The 25,393-nt window shown below is 41.1% G+C and overlaps 1 protein-coding gene across 1 annotated transcript in view; it reads left to right on the top strand.

Moving 5' to 3' along the window:
* Positions 1 to 9,446: 9,446 nt before the first annotated feature.
* Positions 9,447 to 25,393, top strand: part of MALT1 (MALT1 paracaspase) — a gene marked incomplete at its 5' end in the record, with an annotated part of 38,045 nt that continues 22,098 nt past the window's right edge. The window contains 7 exons of the mRNA XM_082498037.1: positions 9,447 to 9,607; positions 11,348 to 11,514; positions 16,995 to 17,116; positions 18,260 to 18,410; positions 22,531 to 22,709; positions 23,307 to 23,403; positions 24,145 to 24,177. Of these exons, the coding sequence (XP_082354163.1) occupies positions 9,447 to 9,607; positions 11,348 to 11,514; positions 16,995 to 17,116; positions 18,260 to 18,410; positions 22,531 to 22,709; positions 23,307 to 23,403; positions 24,145 to 24,177 (910 nt within the window). The remainder of the gene's footprint in view (positions 9,608 to 11,347; positions 11,515 to 16,994; positions 17,117 to 18,259; positions 18,411 to 22,530; positions 22,710 to 23,306; positions 23,404 to 24,144; positions 24,178 to 25,393) is intronic.

The following is a 25,393-nucleotide window of genomic DNA, read 5'->3' on the forward strand; positions in this document are numbered from 1 at the left end:
ATTGTAGTGGTTTTAAATAATGGGGACACCTGTCGACTGGCCCGGGACCAATACTCTATGCTTGCTTCATGCAGGCCTTTGAACTGCAATCTAGACTGTGCGTGCAACAAGAGCCTGGAGAAAAAAGGCATCAGATCCCATTATCTTCAGCCTTTCAGATCTCTGATCACGTTTTGCTTTCCATTTCAACTCTAAGAAATATAAATATTTAACAGAAAAAAAAAATGGAGCAGTAGAGATTAATCTTTTCCTCATCCATTTTATTACATGGCCTTGGAATTACCCCCCAGCATTCATTCATCTCCTCTTAAATATCTATTTGCCTAATGCTCCCTGTCGCATTCTTTCAAATCTGCTTTCATCTTTGCTTTTCAGAAGACCAGATGCCTCTTTCCTCTTTTTTGGAGGCTATAAGTTATTTTAAAAGCATGGTAATTTTCCCAGCTGAAAAGAAACTTGGCAACATTTTTTTTAAATGCAGATTGACTCATGAATACCCCTTACTAAAGCAATTGTACTATACAGCTACCATTATCTTAGTTCAGCTGCATTTTGACATGGAGGGGAAACGAGCTGTCAGATTTCTCGATATGAAAATTAGATTAGATTGGTGTGCATTTTGTCAGATCCACCAATGGAAATTAAAGCAAAACAATTTTCCACGAGGAAAACTGTAATAAATACTGGTTTTCCACCCAACATAGAGAGACATTCTTTTTTTTAAATCCAGGGAGCAAATAGAAAATATAGATAAACCCATAATTCCAATTATTGAATTTAGATCGAAAATAGAAAGAGAACTGCTAGTATACTACTCTCTCAGCTCCTCAGAAAACTTGCGATAATGAAATTCACTGAGGAAAGATGAATGGAAGACCATGATAATTTACCATCAGCTATTGACTAATAACCTGAAAATAAGCTCATTTTCTAATAAACTGGGGTTTGAACATTTGATGAAGAGAAGACAGTAGAATATTTAAATGTATAAGGGTGTTCCGGCTGCTTGTCTCAAGTCTTGCTCTGGAAACCAATGCTGCTACTTGGTGAATCAGGTACTAGCTAATGACAGAAAAGCAGAGCCATGTAGGAGAAATTAACACCCCCAGGTTTTAGCAGGTAATGGTAAGAAAGGTGCCTTTTTTTGTTCTTTAATGATCTGGAAACATATTTTCCATCTCTTACTTATCAGAACAGCGGTGATCATTGGAGTATTTTTATGGTACCCCTTGAGGTGAATTAAACACGTCTTTGTGCTTAAATAAATAATAATTAAAAAAAGAACAATGCATTGGGCAGAGCCCTACAGCCATAAACAGTTCTACAAGGAGTCTGCAAAGATCATCAGGAGCCCATTCCTTACATACACCTGCACCAGCACCAGTCCCATAAGCGGTTCCACGGGCACCTCAGCACGGCCGTTGGTCCATCCCCTAGCCCAGCTCTGCTGCCCAAGGGTGGCCCCTGAGCACTCACAGTGCAGTGTGGCTACAAGACAATGAATGCTGTGCCTGTTTCTTATCACCAAGGGAAGCTTCATTCCCTTACAGGGAGTAGTTTCATCTCTGCTATTCCTGCTTTCAGCCAGCTTAACCCCTTCTGCAGCTGGGCCTTCTTGCCCTCCATGACACATCATTCCTTGGTCACAAATCACCATGGCTGAGCAGCTGCAGTTTGAATTTCCCCTTCACTATCCCTGGATGTGTTGGCTTCCCCCTTCCCTTTCCTCCAGCCATCACTCAGGTCTGTCCCCACTCCCACCAAGAAAACCGCATGCCTGTTACCAGGGTCTGATGTTGCCTAAGCTTAATGGCCCAGGGACTAACGATCAGGGAAAACAAAGCTGGCAGCAGCATGAAAATGGTAACCTGAGAACTGCGGTTGGGTCTGATTTCGGAGAAATATAGAATTGATGAAAACCTGGAATGGTCAGATCAACGAGGCAGCAAAAGGCAGTAAAGACATTTGTAGTCACTTCACCAAAATCCTTTTATGGCAGGAAATATTCAAAGTATTCGTGAAAAACAATCAGTTTCAAATAATATTATGCAAACAAATTGATAGAAAAAGCATCAAAATTGCTAAAACAATCATTCAACACTTCTCTAAGGAAAATATATAAAATAAATTCAACTAAATTTTCAGGAGGCGAAAAGCTTTTTTATTCAAAATTCATACTTTGTCATAATTCCATATTGGTTTTTAAAAACTTATGCATAGTGAAAAAATTGCCTGAAAGTCCCATTCTAAATAAAAAATATTTTTGATTGTTCAAACTTATTTTCATTAAAAAGTCAACTTTTTTCCCAATTTGAAACTTATTTTTAAAATAAAAAATGTTCACTACTTGATTGTTTATTCCAATTAAGACTAAAACATTTTTGCAAAATTATACTTTAACATGGAAGGAATAATGTTTTAAATTAGTTTAATTTTTAGTGATAGCCACTTTGCAGGTGGTTTTGGACCCAATGCCACTTCTGATGATTTCAGAAGAAACTGTGAGATTAATCCTCACATCAGCAAAACATTTTTTAACTGATAAAAATATACAAATCTGATTAAACTTTAAAAGTGGCCATTAATTTTCCTCTCTTATACCACATTGTTTTTCTACTTTATTTATTTATAACCAAAATGGCAACCTTTCTTTGTAATCAATTTTATGTTCACAGAAGTTATTTCTACAGAAACCTTATGTATTACAAGTCTAGGAGGGAATTCGTGTCTTTCCATGAGGTTCATTTCCTCCGGAGTCAGTCGAAAAAAAAAAATCCCTTTACTACCCCTTTGAAGTTTTTTTTCTCTAATTTACTGTCTATTCACCGTGTAATCTCCGTTCTCTGCACAGTCCTACTCAACTCACACCTTATTCAACAGGATTTGTTCCTATCTTTCAGAGGCACTCTCTGCTCCCGCTCTTTCCCAGGACCTGTCAGCCTGCGTCTCTCCTTATCACTACCACACAAGCCTTTTGGGTCAGGCACCATCCAGCGTGTTCACATGCTGCTCGGCACAATGGCCACCTGATCTATGCCTAAACCTTCTATAGTACCACAGTACAATTAATATATCTAAACATGCTCTGATAACCAAAGCATTGTCTAGGTACGTTAAAAGCTCTACATCAGTGCATAAATACCGCCATATGGCTGTACGTGTTCTGCAAATGCCCCACTTTACACCCACGGCAGCGCAAAGGAGTGGGAAAGAAGAACCCTCGTTAGCCCACACAAAGGGTTATCTTAGCTAAACAGACGGGAGGAATGAAACCGATAATCCTCCTGTGTTTCCTATTAAGAAATATCATTCCATCAACTAATATTTTGGTCTCTTTATAGCAAGTTGACACTGGGTCTGCGATACCTGAAAACACAAGAAAAATGGATAGCTACGTAAATAACATTTGTTTGTAATAGCCTTAGATCACACAGATCAGGCCTTCAGTAACTTATCTGCCACTGTCCATATGTGTGGGGCCACACAAAATCTGGCAGATCCCTTTTACTTAACTGGTCAAGGATTAACTTTCTTTGAACTTCTACACACAAACCTACATAGGGAAAGCACAATCTTTCTCCTTTGTACGTATGTGTATATGAGGAGGATGTGGACGCACGCATAATACAGTCTACTCACCTATTCTTTTAACACTTCTCCATCAGACTGACTGATCTTTAGAAAATCAGTGGAGTATTTGCTTATGTGCTTGTCATGGTTTAGGCACCAGGACAGTGCTTCATTGTTTATTCGGAGATACTTGGTCTGAGACAACAAACTCCCCAAATGCCAGCAGTTTCCTACCATCACCTCCATTCCATAGGCCAAATTTGGCATCTGGATTTGCCCTTTTGAAAAACAATTATTATCCCCTAGACGATCCTACTAAACTTTAGATTTATCAATAGCTCCTTCTCCACATGCCTGGGCATACTATATACATTTTCATACATCCCTTTATAGAGATGTTATATTGGCAGGTAGCTTAACCACAAAGAAAGCCGGTGGATATAATTAGACTTAATTTAAGACAACCACGAAAAATCTCCAAACCAAAACACTAATAACCACAAAACCTTTCTTTATGATGAACAGAAATGGTCATATACTATGTAGATCCAATCAGAAAACTAGCTGGTATGGACAGCAGGATGTTCTAAATATTACACAGATTAAAGGGAGAGAAAACAGCAAAAGCAGAGAAACAATAAAATAAAATTAAATTATAAAAAGCAGAAGGAATTTCCTCTATCCACACAGTCCCAAGAAAAATCTAAAAGGGGAAGTGTCTAAAATGTGGGACTAGACGGAACTTCCCACCGCCTGGGTCTGCACCCACACCCCTGCCTCACGCTGGCACAGTGAGTGCTGCAGACACACTGTTCTTCTCTTACCCTGTGTTTGGCACAGACAGACCTGGCAGCCTGGCCAGGTTCTCAGTCCGCAGGACCAAGTACGGAGGAACGCAAAGGTGCTTTAGTCTAGACATACACAGGAAAGTTTGGGATGAAGTGCTGGCCACAGGAGATTTGGATATGTGATGATTAATTTCTACAGTGCTCAGGGAAACAGAACTTTATTTGCATTTCTGTCAATAAATATGACTGTACTGTTTGAGATGAGGCATGAAAAGCCACATACCACAGAAAGTCACAGCGATTCCTAGTGTACATATATGAGAACTGAAAGAATAACGTTTACTGCAATAGCTTGCATAGCAAATAACTTGCAGTAGCAAATGTAGATTAAAATGAAATATTACTGCTAACAAAGTTTGTGGTTTTATGACCCTGATTCTTGCATTTTATGACTCTGACTCTTGGTTTTCAGAGACACAAGACGTCAAAGGCCTAATCACTCAAATCACCTTACAGATCCTTTCCAGAATGACCAACCAGGGCACCGTATGTATAGTACACATCCTGTCATCCAGTCGCCTGTGAAACATTAGGGTCCTGCTTAAATGCAGTTATGTTCCAAGGTTAATGCTAATTCCCTTTCCATTCTCCTTGGGAATATTTCTCAAATATGTCTTAACTTCCTTGCAAAGAGGGGGCATACCATCCGTATAGCTGCAACGTTCCTCTAAGAAACCAATAGCCGTATTCCATCCACACCCATTCCCAGCCTGCCAACTGTTTTGTGTTTGGGAATAGACACATTTTTTCACTTCCTCATCCAGGGCATCTCTCAACAGAGATTTTTTATTTTGTAGCAAATTCCCCAAGTTTAGCATTTTTCTTCTTCCAAAACAAAACATAGACTTTTCCTGTTATGCAATAAACACATCACACACGAATTTAGATTTCTTAAATGGGGTGTTATATCCCCTATATGGAAATACCTACAATATACTTCTATTTACGGTCAGAAACATACAACTTTTTTTTTCCAAATAGGTTGCCATGAATGTTTTGCCATACGTAAATGCTTATTTTCATGTTCTCTTTTTAAACTTTTCCTTTAGCAGAAATCAAAGCTTTTATTAAAAGTTTTACCCACATGGGCATGTTTCTGTGAATCTTTCTTTTTTGCATGCATCCATCAGTACTGATGGAATCAAGTTCCACATGAAATTTCTGAGCCGCTTTCCTCCACTCCTGTACAAGCTTTCCAAAATGATTGTGCCAGACAACCATAAAAACATTTTCCAAAAGTGTTGTGATCATGCCTACATTCTTAAATGCTGTTACCTTGTAAAAGTTAAAATCTCCAAGACAACAGAAACTGCAATTCTATAACTCAATGATAACTTTGTGAACTTTATTCACAGTAGGGCTATCATAAGTATTCATACGGCAGTTTGCTTACTATAGAGTCTAACGTTTGGTGGTAAGAGTAGTGAGAACCCATGCATGCAAGAATTTACAGCGACTGCATTTTCTATTTGTCTCTGTATGTCACAGCAGTTCTGCCTGACTCACTTCTGTCTGGAATCCCTAACGCTGGAACACAAACAATGACTATAACCATACTATTCCTCTATAAATCCTTCAAGACGCTGCAATCAAATCAAATATTTGGAGCAGCACACTTGTCAAAGAGCGTGTAATGTCAGAAATCAAACTAGCAAAATACCGTATTATCTAAACCAATTATCATATATGTATTCTATTAACAAGGCTTGCATAAAAAACACCATCAGTGAAGTTTTAGCTGTTCAAAAAGCAGATGCCTGGAAAATAAGTCCTTGGCAAATATACTATGATATATTGTGTTTCTTCAACTGCTGACATCCAAAGCTTTTTGACAACTTTTACATTAGTGTACTACCCATTGTAAACATCATCACAGAATAAAGAAAACACCACAAGTAATTCGTTGGCTAAATGTAAGAAGAATAAATGACTGTCTCTGCATATCTCTAACAAATACCTTAATATAAAGTAATTAAAATAAGCAATCAGCACAACTCTTAACACTGATCTGTCTTAATCTATTTTTAACATTTGTCAAGCATCTGACACTGTCAACATGAGCAATTCATGCAGCCTCATAATCATCTACATGCTACCAAGTGACCAGATTTTTTCTCAGGAATTGAGGAAATTTTTATCTAATGGCCATGCAATATACATTTAGAAATAATAAGTGCATATTTCAGGATACCTAGTGTCACGCATTCTTTAGGGAAGGAAGCTTGCTTTGGTATAATTTTTGCAATTTTGTTTGTCTTGCTGAAACTCAGTAGAAACAGTACCAGTGTGTAATTTCAGAAACATTTAGAAAAATTCTAAATGCAACAGGTTTAAAAAAAAAATCTAACAAAATGAGCAAAAATGGCTATACTTTAGCAGAAGCAAATAACAAATATTTCCTGTTCAATAACACTATAAATCACTATATTCATGTAATGCATTAAGAATTAAGTAACTTGCTTTTTTATTGTTTATCTTTTATGATATGCATTCTGTTTGCACACAGGAGAAAAAAGAAGACAAGTAATATTAAAAGCATAAACAATTTGACTTCTCAAACTATAAACATGCACTTACCCTTGACCACTCTTTCTTTAAGTTCTAGAAGCGGGCCAGGCCTGTGGTTTGACTCTGTGTTAAAAACCAAAAGACATTTAATTTACGTGTGTTGTTTCAGAGCTGAGAAGCTAGCTGAAAGCTTCAGTGTTGTTTTGCTAGTGTGACCTTAGTATAGTGAGTCTGATCACAGAACAGTTTGACTTTTAAGAGAGACTATTTCATTACATGCAGCAGATGGCTCTTCCTGGGAAAACCTCAGCCAGACAGAGCGAGAGAGAGAGTTGGCAGCAATGAGAGGGTACACCCTACTTCCATAGAAGTCCACGGGAATTTCCTCATGGCCTTGAGAGAGAGGAAGTGTCGGCCTTAGCTTTTCATAATAAAGCACTGGGTTGTTTTTTAAAGCACATGCTTAAGCGTGCTCAACTGCTTTGCTAGGCATGTTGGCAATTTCTTACTTGAAGTTAAGCACACAAAAGTTCTGCTGAACATGAGAAAATCTGCAATCCCTAACAAGTAGGTTGGGGAAACCAAGGATGGATAGTGAACTTTTAACAATCGCTACATAAAAATTCACCTACCGATTCACATTCCTCAAAGGCAAATAAGTGAATCCTGAGGCAAGAAAGCATTCTCATTCCCGTTACTGGAGGAACTTGAATGAATTGCACAAACTGCTCAAGGGATCTAGAAAAGGCTGAAAAGCAAGTTTTGTGTCAAATTTTTTCTTGAGCATTTTGCTGAAAGCACAGCTAAAACCGGTTATGAGATACTACAGTGCTAAATACCTCTTGCTCCCAGTGTTATCTAGACCCAGATAGGAAACTGGTGTGTTCAGCAGTAAAAATAGCAACTACAACCACCCTCATTCAGGAATAGCAGCAGGGCTATCTATGTTTTATGTAATAGCCGAATAGTCAAAATAACCCACAAAGAAATGAGAGACCAGGATTTAAAGCCATATTCAACCTGAGGTAATTTAACCATTTGACATTGTAGGGAGACACCCAACAAGCACAGACCATAGGCTAAGGTGGGTGAAAGGCACCTGCCTGATTTTCTAGCAGCTAAGTCATATGTAGCTGTGGATAACTACATATCACCAGGAAGCCAAATTCACTGTCTTACCTGTATCCGTTTTGCCATGCAGATTGGTTTTCCACCTAAATTAGGAGAAATAATCTATTGGTTAACGATGGAGAAAAAAAGCCACTCGGTGCAATTTCTTCAAGTTAAGTCTAACTAAATGACTTGTTTTTCAGAGATGCTGCACCCCGGAGAAGTCAGGAGAGATGCTACACTGTCATCTGCTCTGCGGGTAGATTTGTGCCTCCAAGCAGACATAAGCCTGTTTTGACTAGTGCAAGGCAACTCATGCGACAACAGACCCTACTGAACAGCAATGCTTACTACTTTGGTCTCAGTGCTATGCTATTGCAGCCGCCAGACTTCAAGCTTGCTCACTGGGCAAGTAAGGCAAGCTTGCAGTCATGTTAAAAAATACTGCGGAAATATAGGCAGCCACATTTGAATGCTTGATCACTGATTAAAAACGTCAGTAAAATTACCTGGCACTTTCAGTCCACTTTGAGCAAGTTGTCATTCCAGAGAGATGAGAATTCCCCTCAGATCACTGCCACCCTCATCTGTCCATTAGCAGTGCCAGAGAGCAGTCATGGAGCCATCCCTCGGTGGGAGACTCTTCCCGAGCAGTACCTCCTCTCCCCGGCTAAACAGCAGGCATGGCGCCTGACCCCTTCAGCTGGGCACTTCCTTGTCTGGAAACTCACAGCAAACTGGGGGCAAGTATGTGTCACACAGAGGAGTCCCGTGTTGGCTGCGGTGAGATAAAGCTGTTTCTCCTCAAAATTAGACCCCTGGCCCCAGCACTGTATGATTTTTGCCTGGTTTACCCCCTGCCCGACTGCTCCCCATTGCACAGGAGAGCTACTTATGGCTCTCCGGCCATGTCTGGTCTCCTCAGCACCAGCTGCCCACACTGGCGGCAGCTCCCAGCCTCAAAGCCAAACACTCCACTTTCGCATTTCAAAACGGGTGCGACTAAACCCTGACCGGTTCAACTTACGATGTCAGCAGCGCCGGAGTGCGCACTCCGGGCCGAGGGGAGAGCTGCCCCTTCCAAAGGGCCACAGGCCTCCCGGGCGCGGACATGGCGAGGCTCCCCTCAGGCGAGGGCGGGAAACCTGTCTGCGCGCGCGCCAACAGCCCTGCCGGGCCTTAAGCGCGCCGCGCAGGCAGCGCTCTGCTGCACCGGGCCGGGCCTGGCTTGGCCTGGCGTGCGCCGCGCGGCACCGGGCCCCGGGGCGGCCTGCCGTGCCGTATTTGGTGCGCGGTGTGCTACACCGGGCCGGGCTGCCCTGTGCGGCTGCGCTGGGCGCGTCCTTCCGGGCGGGCGCGCCGCCCCAGGCGGGCCGTGGCTCGCAGCCCCTGGGCGGCAGGAGCGGCGCGATGTCGGAGCCGGTGCGGAGCACGGCGGGGTCCCTGCCCCTCAGTCGTCTGGCGGAGCCGCTGCTCCGGAGGCTGAGCGAGCTGCTGGACCGAGCGGCGCCCGGCAAGGGCTGGCGGGACCTGGCGCAGCGAGCGGGGAGCCGCGGCAAGGTCCGGCTGAGGTGAGGGCGGCCTGCGGCAGCCGGCGGGGAGCGCGGCAGCCGGCGGGTGCAGGCTGCGGGGTGCCCCGGGGCGCGGGAGGGCCTCGGCGGGGCGGGCTGCTGCGGCGGGGGGGCCGCGGGGCTCGGGGGGGCAGCCCCGGGCGGCGGGGCCGGGCGTCCCGGCAGAGCTGAGGCGGCGGGGTCCCGCCCGGAGGCCGCGCTGTGGCCCGCCCGTGGCGGAAGGCTGAGGGGACCGCCGGCCGAGCGGCGGTGCCGGTCCCGAAGGCGGTGGCGGGACAGCGCGGGTGAGGCGGGTGTGGTTCCTCTTTACCCGCCGGCTCCTTCGGGAGTTTGTACGGATGCTGAGTGCTGCAGGTGTTTTGTTTCCACTTCCACCCGAACCCCGAGTTACCCGGCCGCCCTGGCAGCGCTGTCCCTCCCCGCAGACCCGCGCTTCGTCTGTGCGAAGGAAGGCGCACCCGTCCCCTCGCCGAAGCCCCTGCGCTGGGGCAGGCAGCGTGGAGGACGCGCAGCCCATCTCTCGGAGATGTTCGCTTAGTCCCACGCGAGGGCTTACGGTGAAGAAGTAACATGGTGGAAGTGCTGTGGTGCTTTGCTTTGCCACCGCGGTAGTTGGAAAGCATCCCCATGTACCTCACCTGGCGCGCCTCAGCGTGAAGGTAGCCGACTGCTTGCCCTAGGCAGGGAGTGTGGAAAATGTTTGTTGGCTGTTCCCTGCAGCTCCTCTTGACTGTATTAGGGTAAACGCATTAATTTTCCTCAACTCTTCCTGCCTGGGTCCCATTCTCTAGATCGCTTCCTCATCATTTTAATTCCTGTGGCTTTTTCAAGATTTTGTTTAGAGAGTAGTATCGCAAAAATGAGGCATTTCAAGTGCAGCACGGAATGTACCTTACAAAGATGTGTCCTTTCTCTGTTATGACTGTGTTTATTAACATAGGGACTACAATGTGACCCCTCTGTAGGGCCTGGTTCTGTTTGTTCTTGTGTATTATTCAGTAAAATACTATGAAAGTCTATGTGATAAGCAAAAATATCTTGCCTCCAGGTTTGCATGGCACTGTGATTTAATGAAAGAAGCATGGGTGAATCTTTTTAGTGGGCATACATAAACTTGCATTCCCTTTCCATAGCTGTATTCATTTCCTTATTATCTGTTATTTTAATCTGCTGTAATTGAAAGTACATGAAGGTTTAACACCAAAACTTAAAACTGTGCATATTTATACCTGCAGATGAACTTACTGGAGCAGTTAACTGCACTGTGGCAGTAAATGTGTGTATCGCTTAAGCTGCAGCAGTCGCTTAACAACTACTCTGAAAATCAAAGTCTTCCTGGACTTTCAAGTTAGATTCTGACTCACTCTTTACCACTTCTGAATCAGGCACATGAAAATGAAAGGTGCTGTACTTGCTTCTCTGCTGAGACTTTAAAAAGTGAAAATTAGAAGATTTCTTAATGTATTTGGTCAGAATTGTTAGGTACAAGCATCTCTTGCTTTGTAGCATGCAACTCGTGAATACCACTTTCTGTCTGTAGAGGTGTCACTGTATAACCTCTGAACTCCTGAAACTTGAAGGAAATACTGCAAATATGTCCAAATCAGCAAGGAATTTCCTATCTCGTCTCTTTTTTTTTTTTTAATCTTTTGTTTGTCTACAAGTTATTTTTAACTTCCCTCTTTTCTGAGGAAAAAGTACTAAGAAGGTCTATGCCACGTCTTTCTCATTGTTTTGTAGCCCTCTGGATTTAGAACAGTGTTCCCTCAAAGTGCTGGAGCCAGAAGGAAGTCCCAGCTGGAGTCTCCTGAAACTACTGGGAGATCGGGGTTGCACTGTGGTGGAACTTGTGGAGTTCTTGCAGGCCCTGGAGCATACGGAGGCTCTCCAGTGTCTCAGCCATTCAGGTCAGTTCTGGTTTGTGCTTTCACTGCAGCTATGTGTTTTACGCTGGAGTATTTGTTTTCTCCAGTGAGTAAAAACATCTAGTAATTGCTATTTATATGATTACCATAGTAATTGGCTCATATGATTCTGAGATTAAAAGTAAGCCGAGTAGGTGAGCCGGCTTAATGCAGTATTGTTGCAGACTGGGACTTGGCTGCATGGATATGACAAGCACTGCCATTCCCTCTGCTGACTTGGGTTTTGTGTCAAGTTATGCCTTTGGGAGATGCTTATAGAACTGAAATGGTTGAGCTAGAAAGACAAGTGGCATTGCCAGCCATCTGTTCGGGCTACAGGTTTCATTAACTGTATTTTATAGCTTACCCTAATTGAAGGGGAAGGGTCCAATTAGTGCCAGTTCTGGTGCATATTGGATCCAGTCTGACTTGCTAATTGGACAGAAAAACAGACTAACTTAGGATAGAACTAGATTGTTTTCTGCTAACACATTCAGCTTGCTTCTTCACAAAAAGTCTAGAAGTGGGTCAACGCAAGGGAACGCACGGGTAAAACCAGGGCCCCTTTTTATGTCCACCTCCTTCGGGATGTGGCAAAATTCAGCCTACTAGGAAGTTACAAAAGCTTCTCTTCAGAGCAGGGAGTGGAAATGAGACTAGCAAGCTCCTTGCCATACTGATAGCTGTCCTATTCTTTGGACAGGCTGAGAAAAGAAGCCATGGGCTGAGAACCATTGTTAAGAAAACCTTGACATTTTTCAAGTAAATTATAGTAACGCTTTGTAGCGGTTTCATCTAGTTAAGGCTGCTGCTTCTTCCTGTACCAGGAGGACCATGGTGTGTTGAATGACATGTGATTGATTTACATGTTAGCTTAGTCTAGCTGAAGTATATACCACTGTAGGCTTGGCAGGGAGAGGGGAATTGTGTTATAGCAGCGTGAGTGGATTGTGCTCATAGGGGCAAGAGTGGAGGTGGAGGGGTAGGCAGTAGTATGCTGTCCTGCACTCTGAATGCCTGTTCCTTTTTTATTGTTCTCCACGTGGTGGTTACAGAGTGGGGACTGAAAACGAGAATGGTCCTGGTTCACATCTGTGCTACAATGTGCCTCCACTCAGCCAAAATGTTGTGCTTGCTTGATCTGAGATCATCTCGAGTATCACCACTGCTGAATTGAGGATTATTGTGTGTCTTGTCAGTTGAGTTACATTTTGAAATATGTAATGAAGACTAAATCCTGGGTAAAACAGGAACTTGCTACATTGCAGAATTGTGAGGTGGTGGTATCAGTTAGGGAACTGGATAGATAGGTAAGATATCCTTGTATTGAGGAGAACCAGCCAATAAGCAGACTTTTGTCAAGACCTCTTGGAACTGCAGAGATGGTCCTGTTACAAATTAATCTCTTGCAGAACATTATGATCTGTGATAGAATGGATTCAGCCTCCTCCTTGGAGCACTGGGTGGTTTCATAGAGGCTGAGAAACTGGAACCAAGAGAAACCAAAGCAAAGGGTATTTGAAGAAAGTTTAGCTCAAAAGGAATTTTAAGCTATTTAAAAAGAAGTGGTAGTCCCTGATATTTGTGGTGAGTTTATTTAAATATTCAGGGGTGGTTGATGCTTGAAGTCAAAGGACAAATTCATAACTGCCCGTTTGTTCTAATACACCAAAAAGAGCTTAAGTATTGCTCAAGTTCCTTTAGGAATGGGATTGCTTAATGTAAGACCTCTATAGCTGTCGTACTGGTTTATTAGACTGTTTTCTATCAGCTTAGTTGGTGCAATTCCAAAGACACAAACCTTTGTGAGCCTTTGTACTGGCTAATGAGTGCGCATAATAATGCTGCTTAGTGGTCCATTTTGGCAGTGATACTACTTCAGTACCTTTATGGCAGGGATGTGTTGTTACAAGCTGGGACTTTGTTTATAGAATCATAGAAGCATTTAGGTTGGAAAAGACCTTTAGTCCAACCATAAACGTAACACTGCCAAGTCCACCTCTAAACCATGTCCCTAAATGCCACATCTACACATCTTTTAAAAATCTCCAGGGATGGTGACTCAACCACTTCCCTGAATAGCCTGTTCCAATGCTTGATAATCCTTTGGGTGAAGAATTTTTTCCTAATATCCAGTCTAAACCTCCCCTGGCGCAACTTGCAGCCATTTGCAGCAGTACAAAGGATCTCCTGGAGAATCATAGACTCCCAGAACCAAGTTCCAGACCTCATTTGTCTCTCAGAGCTTACAGACTTGCCCACCGCATTGGGTTAACTCCATAGAAGATCTTCTTCCTATAAAGACACAAATTAGTAGTAGTAATAACTTTGAAACTTCTCCTTTTTGGTAGTGAGAATGCCTAGGCATCTTGTTCCTTGGGTCACCTCTCTGTCCTTTTTCTTCCATTTTTTTGATCTTGTCTTGTTGTGAACTTGCTGGAAATGGATGAAATGCAACGAGCTTTCTCCCAGGCTAAGAAGGAAAAAAGGCTTAATGTGCAATTTGTGGTATTACAGTCTAGTCCGTGTGCAGCCTCACTGAGTTGTGGTAATTGAAACAAGCCCGAAGAAGTGTTTTTCCTCTGCAGGCTCTTACTACAACAGTTTAGGCACTTCAGTCTGAATGTGAATAATTGAGGCCAAGTTTCCAGAAGTGACTGAAAATGTTTACCAATGTGTAAGCTAAGAACGTAACAGTTTGATTATAGTTAAGATTAAGAGTATTGATTTGCACTGCCTGTTTCAAAATCTGGTAACCATAAATGTCAGTTTGCCATCCTCGATGGTAAGATTTGAGTTTTGCATTTTTCAAGGAAAATCGAAGAAGTATTTGCGTATCTTCATAATCATTCAAAAAAATTGAGTCAGAAAGTTTTCTTTTTGAACCATTGAATTCTGTGGTACTTGCAGGAAGTAGCATAGTGCTGAATGAATTGCAGGAAAATAAATGAAACTGTGAAGAAACTATGAATCAGATTTCTTAGAAGTTTGTAATACTTCCAAGGAGTGCAAAATACTAATCTTTCAGAGAACTTGCTTTTCTCAGCTGCTTTCTTAAGAGATGTTAGTGATGCAAATCAGGAGATTTGTCTTGGTTAATGTTAGGCGATTGTGATGCTCAAAAACTGTACTTAATACACTCCCTTTAACTATGAAAACCAGGGAGGAAGTGTTAAATGAGGAACTGAGGTAGTGATCTTCAGGGCTAGGGCATCGAAGGAAGTTATTTTAGAGAAAGAAAGGCAGGGAATTTTAGTGTCCTGTAGCTACTTTGGAGTAGCTGCCTGTGTGATTAACTATTTCAGAATAAAATTGTGTGTGGAGGAAGACATTATAGCCCACTTCCTGCTAGAGAAAGATTACATGATTTCTAAATGTCATATAATCTCTGTTTCAGTCTGTTGTCCACGTGGGTTTCTGCTCAGGTTTCAGCCTGTTGATCAAATTGTTAGGGTTGCTTTCCTCAAACATTCTCTGGTAGGAAAAAGTTCTGATGTGTGACTAAGCTGTTAAACACGTGAAGGGGGAAAAAAGCAAACAAAAAAGCGAACTCCTGGCAGAGTGTAATAAGAAGGCTTGGAGCAAATTATAATCTGTAGTTTTGTAGCAGGGTATTTGCGATCTCTTTGCAGCTATTTTTTTTTATATAGCTTCTGGTTTACTTTGTACTGTTCTGCAAGATTATTCCTCCATCAATCCGGAATACTGCTTCTGTACCAGAGTACACTTTCTGCTTCTGCAGTGTGTTTTCATTAAACTATAAAGAAGGAACTACTTTCTCCCAAAACAGAGAAATTAGACTAACTCAAAAAAAAAAATAGTATGTATACTTATTTTGTATCTGACTGTTCATTTCTGAGAGTAATGAAATGGTGAAGAAGTACCTCTGTACCGTTCACTGTTTCTGTGCTTTTTCTGTAACTAGTTGTACAGGGCCTAGCTGGGATAGAGTTAATTTTCTTCATAGCAGCTCATATGGTGCTGTGTGTTAGATTTTTGGCCAAATCAGTACTGCTAATGCACCAATATTCTAGCTTTTGCTGAACAGTGTTTGCACAGCATCAGTCTTCTGTTTCTCGCTCTGTCCCTGCAGTGAATAAGTTTTGGGTGTGCAGTAGTCTGGGAAGTGACACAGTCTGGCAGAACTGACTAAAAAACTAACCAAAGAGATGTTCCATACCCTATAACATCATGCTCAGCAATAAAAGGGAACGGGGAGTTTAGGAGGGCCTAGCCATCTTTTGCTTGGGAACTGGCTGGGCAGCAGTCTACCCGTGGGAGGTGGTCAGTGGTTGCCTTTGTGTCACTTCTTTTGTTTTCTTCCCTATTATTCCTCTCATCCTTCACTTATTAAACAATTATTATCATGTTTTGTTTCTTTGTTTTATTTTGACCTCCAAGTTTTCTTGGGGTGTATTCTTCCTTTCCCTCTTCCCCTGTTCCACTGCTGGTGGGGGACTGTGTGGTACTTACCGGCCCACCGGGGTTAACCCACAAAGCTAGTATTGTAGCAACTAGTCATTAATGTGGAGAGCTGCTTGTGGTCCTACTGGGATTGTTAAATGCTTTTTACTATCCATAGCAAATAATGCTTTAAACTAATGATATTTGCTGGCTTATCAGCTCAGTGTTGCTGAACGCCCTGGTCGTAGGTCCATGTACTTTTTGACAGCAATGTGAGGTTAAACTTTCTGTTCTGCAGTTGACTTCCCCCCCCCCCCCCCCCCCTTCTTCTGATGACCTTGGTTATACCAGTAGATCTGTGTTTGGGGTCATGCTGGAACTAGATCTCTAGAATGGTCTAGGTTAAGAAAACAACTGGATTATTATCAAACCGGTGTCAGAATTTAGCTCATGCCATTGCCTGGCAAAGTAAAATTTGAAGTGGAAAATTTTACCTTGCAGATTGGCAAAAGAAAACAGCAGTGCTGTGTTCTACAGGAGTCAAAGGCATAAAGCTGAAAACAGTGTTTCAGCTGATAAGGTTGCGTGAGAAATAGTAGAAAAACATACTGTGGTGTAGTTAAACTAACTCTTACTGTTTTGATCCGTCCCTCAGGCTGTGCTTAATCTTAATCTGAAGATTAACAACCCAAATTGTTGGGAATGAGCAAACTCTTCAAACTGGGAATACCTTTCCCAGAAGGGATCTGTGATGACATTGGAAGTATTATTTGCTTTAGTGAGTAGAAAGCAAGAGTATCCTGAATTTAAAATGTCTGAATGATCGACTTTAAATTGTTGATAGACTCTGTAGAGTAGTGATCAATTTAAGCATGGATTTTGTGTAATGCAAGACAATTTTGAATGTGTTAAAGTCATATAGCTAATTGAAACTGCATGTATACGCAGTACAAACAAATTATTTTCAAGTGTATTTAATGACAGTAACTTCCTTTGCTCAAAGGACAATTGAAATTTGTATTTAAATTGTGGAGCTGTAATTCTTAATAACTTTCCTATGTGTAAATTTTTTTCTAAAGGTATAAAGATTGTTGTACAGCCAGACTCTCAAGCAGTGCTCTCTGGTCAGGTCGTCAAGCTATGTTGTTGGGCAACAGGACACCCATTTGTGCATTACCAGTGGTTCAAACAGGAAAAAGAGGTAAGAGGAAAGGTTCAAACAGGAAAAAGAGTAAAAGTTGATACAGAATGTAGGGGTTTTTTTAAAGTGGTGACAAGAATAGGTAATGATTTTGGATGGTACATTTTTTTTAAGACTGTTATTTACAAGGAGAGATGATGACTATATATACTAATAGAAGTTTAAGAAATGTTGCCTAATGACCCTATCAATGTGCTAAAACAATAAGGTGAGTCCTTATATTCAGACCACTTCATCCTTGGAGGCTAATCTTGGAATGTGACAGTAAGGAAACTGCAAGTTTAGTTGTCTCTCAGGCTACCAAGAAGTTTAACAAAGGGTACTGAGAAACTGCCACACTGGAACAAATGCCAGTCAGTGTTGGTATTGGATGGATGGAAACTCGTTTCCTAAGAATGAACAGTTGAAGACCTGAACTCAGCGGTGCCATAGACTTCTCCAGTAAAATACTGGAATGCATGTGAGCTGGTGTCTCTGGGATTTGAGTGGCAGCGCTTATGTCCATATTTCTGGTCCTGGTTATCTTTCTACAAGACGAATACACTTTTTTCTTAATGTTATATTACTGTAAGTACTATTTTTAAAAATGCAGTAAGTTTATGGTGTTTTAAATTGCTGTTAGGACTAAAACTAATTTTCTGCACCTTTCTAAAAGTTTATCTAGATCATCCAAAACATGGCTTAAAAAATATGATTACAGTCGTTTCCTGCTCATTGCAGTTAAAATATAGATGTAGTTAAAAATTATTTTTCTGTGAAAGAAGGTTACAGTTTCCCGGTCATAGCTGAATATATCTTAAGACTAGAGCTGAATGTAACACTCATGCTGGATGGAGTTGTGCTTAAGAAATTATTCCAAGTTATTTGTGGAGAAAGGTTAAAAAATATTAATTTCAGGAAGAGCTATTCAACTGCCTTAAAAGCTCAGAATTGTCTTAAATAGAGGCATATGAATTCTTCTCAGAAGAAAGCCTCTCTGAGCTTCTAAATACGTAGAACAAGACTGTCTCATCCAAAAGTTTCAAGTACTTGAAGGAGTTGAGGCTGGTGTTACAGACATTGAAATAAATATTCTAATGTTTGATCCTGGTTTACATTAAATCAATCTAAATTTAAATATTTCTTGGTTCACCTCTAATTCAGGTTCCCCATGGTAATTCTCCAGAGCTGGTTTTGAATCCGGTGAATGTAAACGATGCTGGCTTTTACATCTGTCGAGTGAACAGCGAATCTTCCTTTGTGTTCAGTCGGTGGGCACGACTTGAAGTTTGTGATCTCCAGGGCACATCTCATGGTGAGTGGCAAAAACATCGTCTTCTGAAAGTCTGTCTTCCCACTTGTTAGGGGAACTTGAGTCCCCACTGCTGTCTTGCACCTATGTGCGAGAGGCCCAATTAAAAATACGATATCCAGTTATTGGGCTCTTGTACCGGTCACAAAAGCAGAAAAATGAAGTTCCACAGTGGTGGGTAAGAATAGATAGATGGAAAACATACACAGTCTCAGATCCTTTTAATGCTTAGAGGATTATTGGACCAGAAAAGCAATTCTTTAAATCTTGTTTACCTATTTACCTCTTGTTGTAACTTGCTAGTGACTGGACACACACAGTCTATTCTGAATGTTCACCCCATGGGCTCTGGCCTGTCCAGAACTGTTTGTTTCCTCTTTATCTGTGTACTGCCAGTCTGAAAAGAAAGGTATTTGGGTAAAGAGTCATTTACTGAGGTTCTCTGCTTTCTTAGAAAGAAGTCCTACCTTACCTAGAAGGTGAAAACAGTAAACTAGAGAAGAGCACATGCATGCTGGAGGCCTGGACACTTTAGGATACCTAGATACTGTGGAATGGAAAGAGTTAACTGCACTCTGAGGAAACAGGACTGAGGTCTGGAATAAGGTTTGGCAGGTAGCAAAGTGATAGATGTCCTTTTTTCAGATCATAATAAGACTATCACAATCTTAAAGTGGACCAACCAGGACAGATAAATTGGTGAAAGCCCAGCACATTCTTTCTTTTCCAGAACACCTGGGGAAAAGAGAGAGAGGCTGGGGCTCCATGGTATGTCTGTTGCAGAATATATGTTTGCTAATGCAATCTTTTCAACTTCATATAACCAACACAGATAATAGTGAAAACGTGCCAACAATTTAGTGAAATAAACTTATGAGAGGAAGAAACACATGAGTTGAACTGAGTCTTTTTGGTGTGAATTGCATCTTTGTGGATTTTATAAATGGTCAGTGAACAGGCAAATGTCTGTTACCTGTATAAGAAAAGCCATAGTAACTCAGCTGTACCAATGTAAGTCCATATGAGTTTATGGCAGTGGCTTGAAGATACCTCTGTTTCAGTGGAGGGTTAACCTCCATCTGCAGCATACATGAGGGAAGCATGGAAGTAGAAGAAATGTGAGGAGAATGGAATAGTAGCAGTAAGTTTAAATAGTTGTCTAGTCAACAGTATCCAGCTAGTACTGGAATTTGTTAGTAGACTTTAAAGAAAATCTTGGAAGTTTACTTCTTGGATCTAGTATATTAACACTGTGCATTTATTTCCAGTTTTCTGAGGTTGCTAGAGTGGCATCTCTTCATTTTCTGGTGTGTGTAGGTTTTGTTGTTGTTTGTTTGTGGGTTTTTTTACAGAATAGTCAATTGCATTAGATAGGCATTAACTTTTGCACTGTCTACCCTTTTATAAACTTCTGAATTAAATAGCCTGGACTTCCTTGCTATTGGCCTAAAGATGAGTGAGACAGTCTTCAGGCTGGGAAGAGTATGTATTTTGTCTTGTGTCACCAGTCAAAGGTGTTTTCCGCTTGCATCCCACATATAAAAATTACCCATGTCAGGAAAAGAGAGAGAACTGATCTTCCAGTAAAAGATCAAAAGCTACTGCAATGTCATTTGAGGTGACCTTTTTACATCTTAATCACAAACATATTCTCGGTCCCTTGTCTCGGCAATGATTTCTTCTGCTTTTCCTTTGCTCCTATTCAGTTAGAAACCTGCAGTTTTAGATCGTGCTGATTATACCAGGAGGCTGAGATGAATAAGCTTGTAATGACTACTTAAAAAAAAAAAAAAAAATCTGAGAAGAATAGCAGTATATTGTTTCACACTTTGCAAAAGTTCTGGTGACTAAAGAGCAGCAGGTGTGCACAGACTAGTGCCTTGCTTTATGTTCCAATGACTCTTGGCCAACCAGGAATCACAGTGGAAGTGAATTTTGGTGTGTTTAGGTCTTGGGGATGGGTAAAAGGATGAGGGGCAGGATGAAGTGCTCCTTCCTATGACTTTCCCACTTAGGGTCCTTACAAACAAACCTCAAAGGAGTATGTAGTGCTTGCACTAAAGGAATGCTTTCTGTCTCCTGTAATGCTTGGCCTGGGATTAGTGGTGTTTCAGTTGAAGTGGGTGACACTGACAGTACCATTTCTGCAAATGTTGACTAGGTATGAAATCTTTTTCAGCTGTTGACTGTCTTTTTTTTTTTTTTTTTTTCCTTTTCCTGCTCCTTTGGTTGCTTTCTTTTTTTAGGTATTTTTTTCCTCCTATCTTTTCAGTGCTGTTTGAAGAATAGTCGAGCTCTCATTATTCTGTAAAAGCTGTCTATCCTATCTGTCTTGTGAGCTTGTGATCAGTGAGGCAGCCAGACACAATTCCGAAAGATACTGCTACAGGCTTGTTAGTGTATTTTGTGAGTGGTACAACAGGCTGTACCAAGGAGGGCTTGTAAAAGAGATGGCTGGTAAAGGATCACACTGGAGACAGAAAGCATGTATCTTTCAATCTCATGTTCTCTTTCACTATCTGTAACTTTCACATTCTTTGTCTTAAAGATTAATCCTGTTTCATTTGATGACAACAGCAGTTCCTTTCCATCTTATTTTACATCTGTCTTTCTGCTGTAAAGGGAAATTGATTCTTTACGTTTTGTTGAATGAAACATTGAGAGGGAGGCAGGGAGGGAGAAGGTTTTGTAAACAGCTAAGGGAAAGTGAGTAAAGTTAGAAGAGGCCCGTCTAAGAAGCAAAGTTACTGAAAAAAATTGGTTCTGTTTTACCTCAAACCAGGACATTCTGACATATAAAAAACTTTTCTATGATAAAAGTTACAGAAAACAAAGCTCTCTGTAAGACAAAAAAAAAAAAAAAAACCAAAAAAAAAAAAAACAAACAAAAAACAACCTACCCCATTATAGAAGTTGATAGAGAAGATGGTAAGCCAGGGGTTGTGTATTTGAAATGCTGTACAGCAGTGGCCATGGAACAGAATATTTGCTCAGGCATCTGTCAGTCTCTTTTCCCTAATGCAGATTTGATACTGGTATACACTTTTCTTTTTAAAAGTGCTAGTCAACGTTGATCATCAATTTGAAACATCTGTTTGTAAAGTCTCTGAAATACAAGTCTATAATGCGCCAAGAAGCTCAGACACTACTAGAACAGATATCTGTATCGCTGTCTCCTTTTATTTTACTATGCAAAAGAAAATGTCATCGTCCCCTAATTGTCAGTCGTGAATAGTTCCGATGACAAAACATGGCTACATATGTAGTCTAAAAGTAAAGATGAGTGACCTTGCAACTGAGATGAAAGATCACTGGTCTGACCTTTACAAGTAGGTCTGGGCTTGCTGTAATATCTGTCAGTTAATCAAACTGTTCAGCACGCAGAGATCGGAAATCTTTTCAGTGGAGCACTTGTGCGTGTAGTGGATGCTTTAAAAATGAATTTCACCACTTGGTTTCAATAAACTTTGATTTATAGCAAGTCACATTACAGCAGCTCAATAAGTCTTTAATGCATTTAGAGTTTTCATGCATTTAGGGTTTTCTGAATAGGTTTCTTTCCCAAAGACATTTCTATATGGGGACATGTCAGTGGCTGATGTTTGTTAAGCAATTTTAGCTTTGGGATCCTTTAGTATATTTACCATAAGATTTGATGCTCTATTTAGAATGAGAAGAATAGGGAGATGCTAAAACTAACTGATCTTAAGTTTTAAATTCTTATTCCTGTGTATACTTGCACGCAAATTGGATCCTCAGTCCATCCTTCGGTAGGCACTGTTCTTTGTGCTTGCTTCTTTCTCTAGAGCCTTTATAATCCTCAGGGCAGGAACAAATAATACAGAGGGCTTTGCTTTTTTTTTTTTTTTTTTTTTTACTTCTGAGGTATATTTAGCATACGTTCCTGTTTTACTTTTCAGCTGAAGGAATGGAAAACTGTTGCTACTCATTTTTAGCATACTCTTAAAGGACAAGTAACTTAATTTCATTGCTATTAAAACAGTCTGTTACAGGAAGATGTGACCAGATGTCATCAATTGTTGTTAGTCTGTATGTGGTTAGATTGTCTCACTTTTCTTTTTTCTTTTCCTTTTTTCTTCCTATTTGCTTTTTTTTTTTAAAGGGAGCTTAATTGGTTTGCCTGAAAACAAGTTGCGCATTTATATTCAGCCTCAGCCACAAAACCTGACAGTGGGGGATGCTTTGGTACTAGAATGCGGAGCTGTTGGAAACCCAATTCCTCATTACCAGTGGTTCAGAAATGGATTTCCTTTGGCAAATGGGAGCAAAAATGTCTACATGGTAAGTTACTGCAAGGTGCCTGCCTTGGGGAACTAATGTCTAACCAACTTTAACTTATCATACAACTTACCACGTATCTTTCCTTGAAGAAAATAACTTCTTCATAGCTTTGATAACCTCTTACGGAAGTGCATGCTGTAAGCTGCTCTCCTGTTCTGTTGTTCCTCACTTGCCCATACTTTCCTGAGGCTGTCGGGTGCATAATTTTAATCCTGAACATGTTTCAGGTTGTAGTCATGGGGTGGAAGGCTATAGTGTATTTTGGATTAGTGTGATGTATTGACATAACAAAGATTAAGTATCAGTAAAAGTGAAAGCTTCTCTTCTATCCCACATTGCAAAGCACACTGATTTCTACAAGCGGTTGCATTCAGTGCTTAGTGCATCTCAGGCCTGTGAGGTGGATTTGCATTCCTCCTTCAATTCTTCAAAGCATTTCTAGAACACACGTGCTGTCCAGCTTGCTGAAGAATGAGCTTTTGGATTTGTTTAAGCTTTGCTTTCAGTTTTTACTCTTTCTTGCTTGTGGGCCTAAATGAAACTGATACAGATATTGTTTTGGGGTCTGAGGGGATGACTGTGATGATGCTTGTTTAGGTAACTTACGTGGATGTGGAACATCAGGGGACATATTGGTGTCGTGTATACAATGACCAGGAAGATCAGGACAGCAAGAAGATAAAAGTCGTCATAGGTAAGGAGTTTTTGTGTTTGATATAGGTCAGTTGATCCATTTCAATTATCAATTTCTTCCCTATCATTAGAATTTATTTTTGAAGCTTTCAGTATTAAGCCAAGCATATAGCCTTCTGGGGTTTTAGTTTATCCATTTGTTAAAACAGCTGTGCTTGCTTGCAGCAAATGGAATTTTAGAGCTTTATCAGTTGTAAACTGCTTTGGGTTTGTATGGTAACCAGCATAGAATTGCTACCACTTTTTGACATTGCTAGCAGGTACATGGCTTGTCAGCGGATTGCAAGCTGATTTCTTCATGTTTTTTCATGACGGAAAAACAGTTTAACCCTTGTTGGGGATATGAAGTGTGTTACACTGACTTCTTCAGCGATCAGGACAGGTGAGATTATTCATAGCATGCAGAATAAATGAATATAACAGGGTTCAGTGTGTGTGCATGTATTTGCAGTGAACTAAAGAGAAGATGATCTGTTTGTATAGCTTTCAGATATATCTGGGAACACTATTGCATAATTCACACAAAGTTTTTCCTATCCTAAGGAATATTCTAGTTTAGTACTCCTGAGTTCTAGTAATAATTACTCTACAGTGTTGTGGTCAGTGCAGATTTATACTGCTAGAAAATGAGCCAGATTGCAGAGAAGCTTGGAAGTTACCTTTTGTCTTCCACTTTGTGTGCTAACTCTCATAACTGAGAGCAATTGTCTTCCAATTTTTCCCCCCCACCTTAAAACACAAGGAAGGAAAGCTATGGCAGTGGAGTGCACAGAAGGTAAAGTAAATCTCTAGTTGTGAGTTGATTTTTAAAAATTAATGATGGGGGTGATGGATTGTTGAGCATGTTGCTGAAAAGCATGTGTGGGTTAAGAGCTTCAGTCTATTTTAGAACACTGTGATCCAGCATTCCTTCTGCATGTGCTTCTCTGCTCTTTGCCTTGATAAAGAGAAAAACCAAGCTGCTTGCTTCTTTTGTAGCATTCAAAGTTGATTGCTTTTTGCACTGTTTCTGTGTCCTGTGCTTACAGTTTCTAGTGAAATCTAAAGATGTTGAGATTTCTTTGGCTGGGCTCAGGAGGCAACATCCTTGCAAGAAAAGCTGAAGATGTTTAGGAACCTGGGTGACCTTAGAGAGCTGGATAGACCTAGTTCCACTGTCAGCTCTGTGTCTGCAAGAGGTGTTTCTGTTCTCCTTTGCATTGCTGTGACGGGTAGGAAGAAATGTATTGTGACCTTTGCTGATACTATCCCTTGATTACTGAGCATCTCAAAGTCTGTAATATTTACATCATAGGAGTCATAAATAAAGATGTGAGGCTGCATACAGCAGCCCCCCCCCCCCAGCTTACCTACCAACAATAAAAAAACCACAGTGCATTTGCAAATACAATAATGACTCTCTACCCCATTTTTTCATAGAATCGTAGATTTTTCTTGGAATTAAATGGCTCTGCAACATTTCTTGTTTGAAGTTTAACCAGAGCCAATGTTCCTTTTTAGCCCTTTTGTTAAATATTTAATGTTGTGAGGGAATTGTGTACTGTCACTCACTGGAATATACAAGTGACACACGTTTTGGTGTCAGCCACTTCCATGGCATAGCTTCCGAGATCAATTGTCTCTTTGAGCCTTCACATCTTTTCTGGCTGGGGGTGTCTGCATTACCCAATGGAGTGCTATGCGAAAGCCTCCTGGGTTACCTGTAATTTAACTACCCTTTGAAGCGGAAGATAACCACTGTTATCTGTGGGGGTCTACACCCAAGCTACAGTTTGCTTGGATGCAGTGTCACACTTGGATGCTACTAATCTCCATTAACACCTACAGTAGTGTCACCTCAGGTCACTGCAGTCTCCCACATGGATAGATGATCCTGCTTTTGTGTCTTAAGAGGTCTGCCTAGGGCTCCGCTGCACGGAGCGGGCCTGCTCCCAGAGACCTCTGCTGCTTCAGATAAAGGATTTCTCTTTTCCATAGTTTCCAGTGTTCTC

The sequence above is a fragment of the Vanellus vanellus genome (genome assembly GCF_965231255.1).
Source record: "Vanellus vanellus genome assembly, chromosome: Z".
Classification (NCBI taxonomy): domain Eukaryota; kingdom Metazoa; phylum Chordata; class Aves; order Charadriiformes; family Charadriidae; genus Vanellus; species Vanellus vanellus.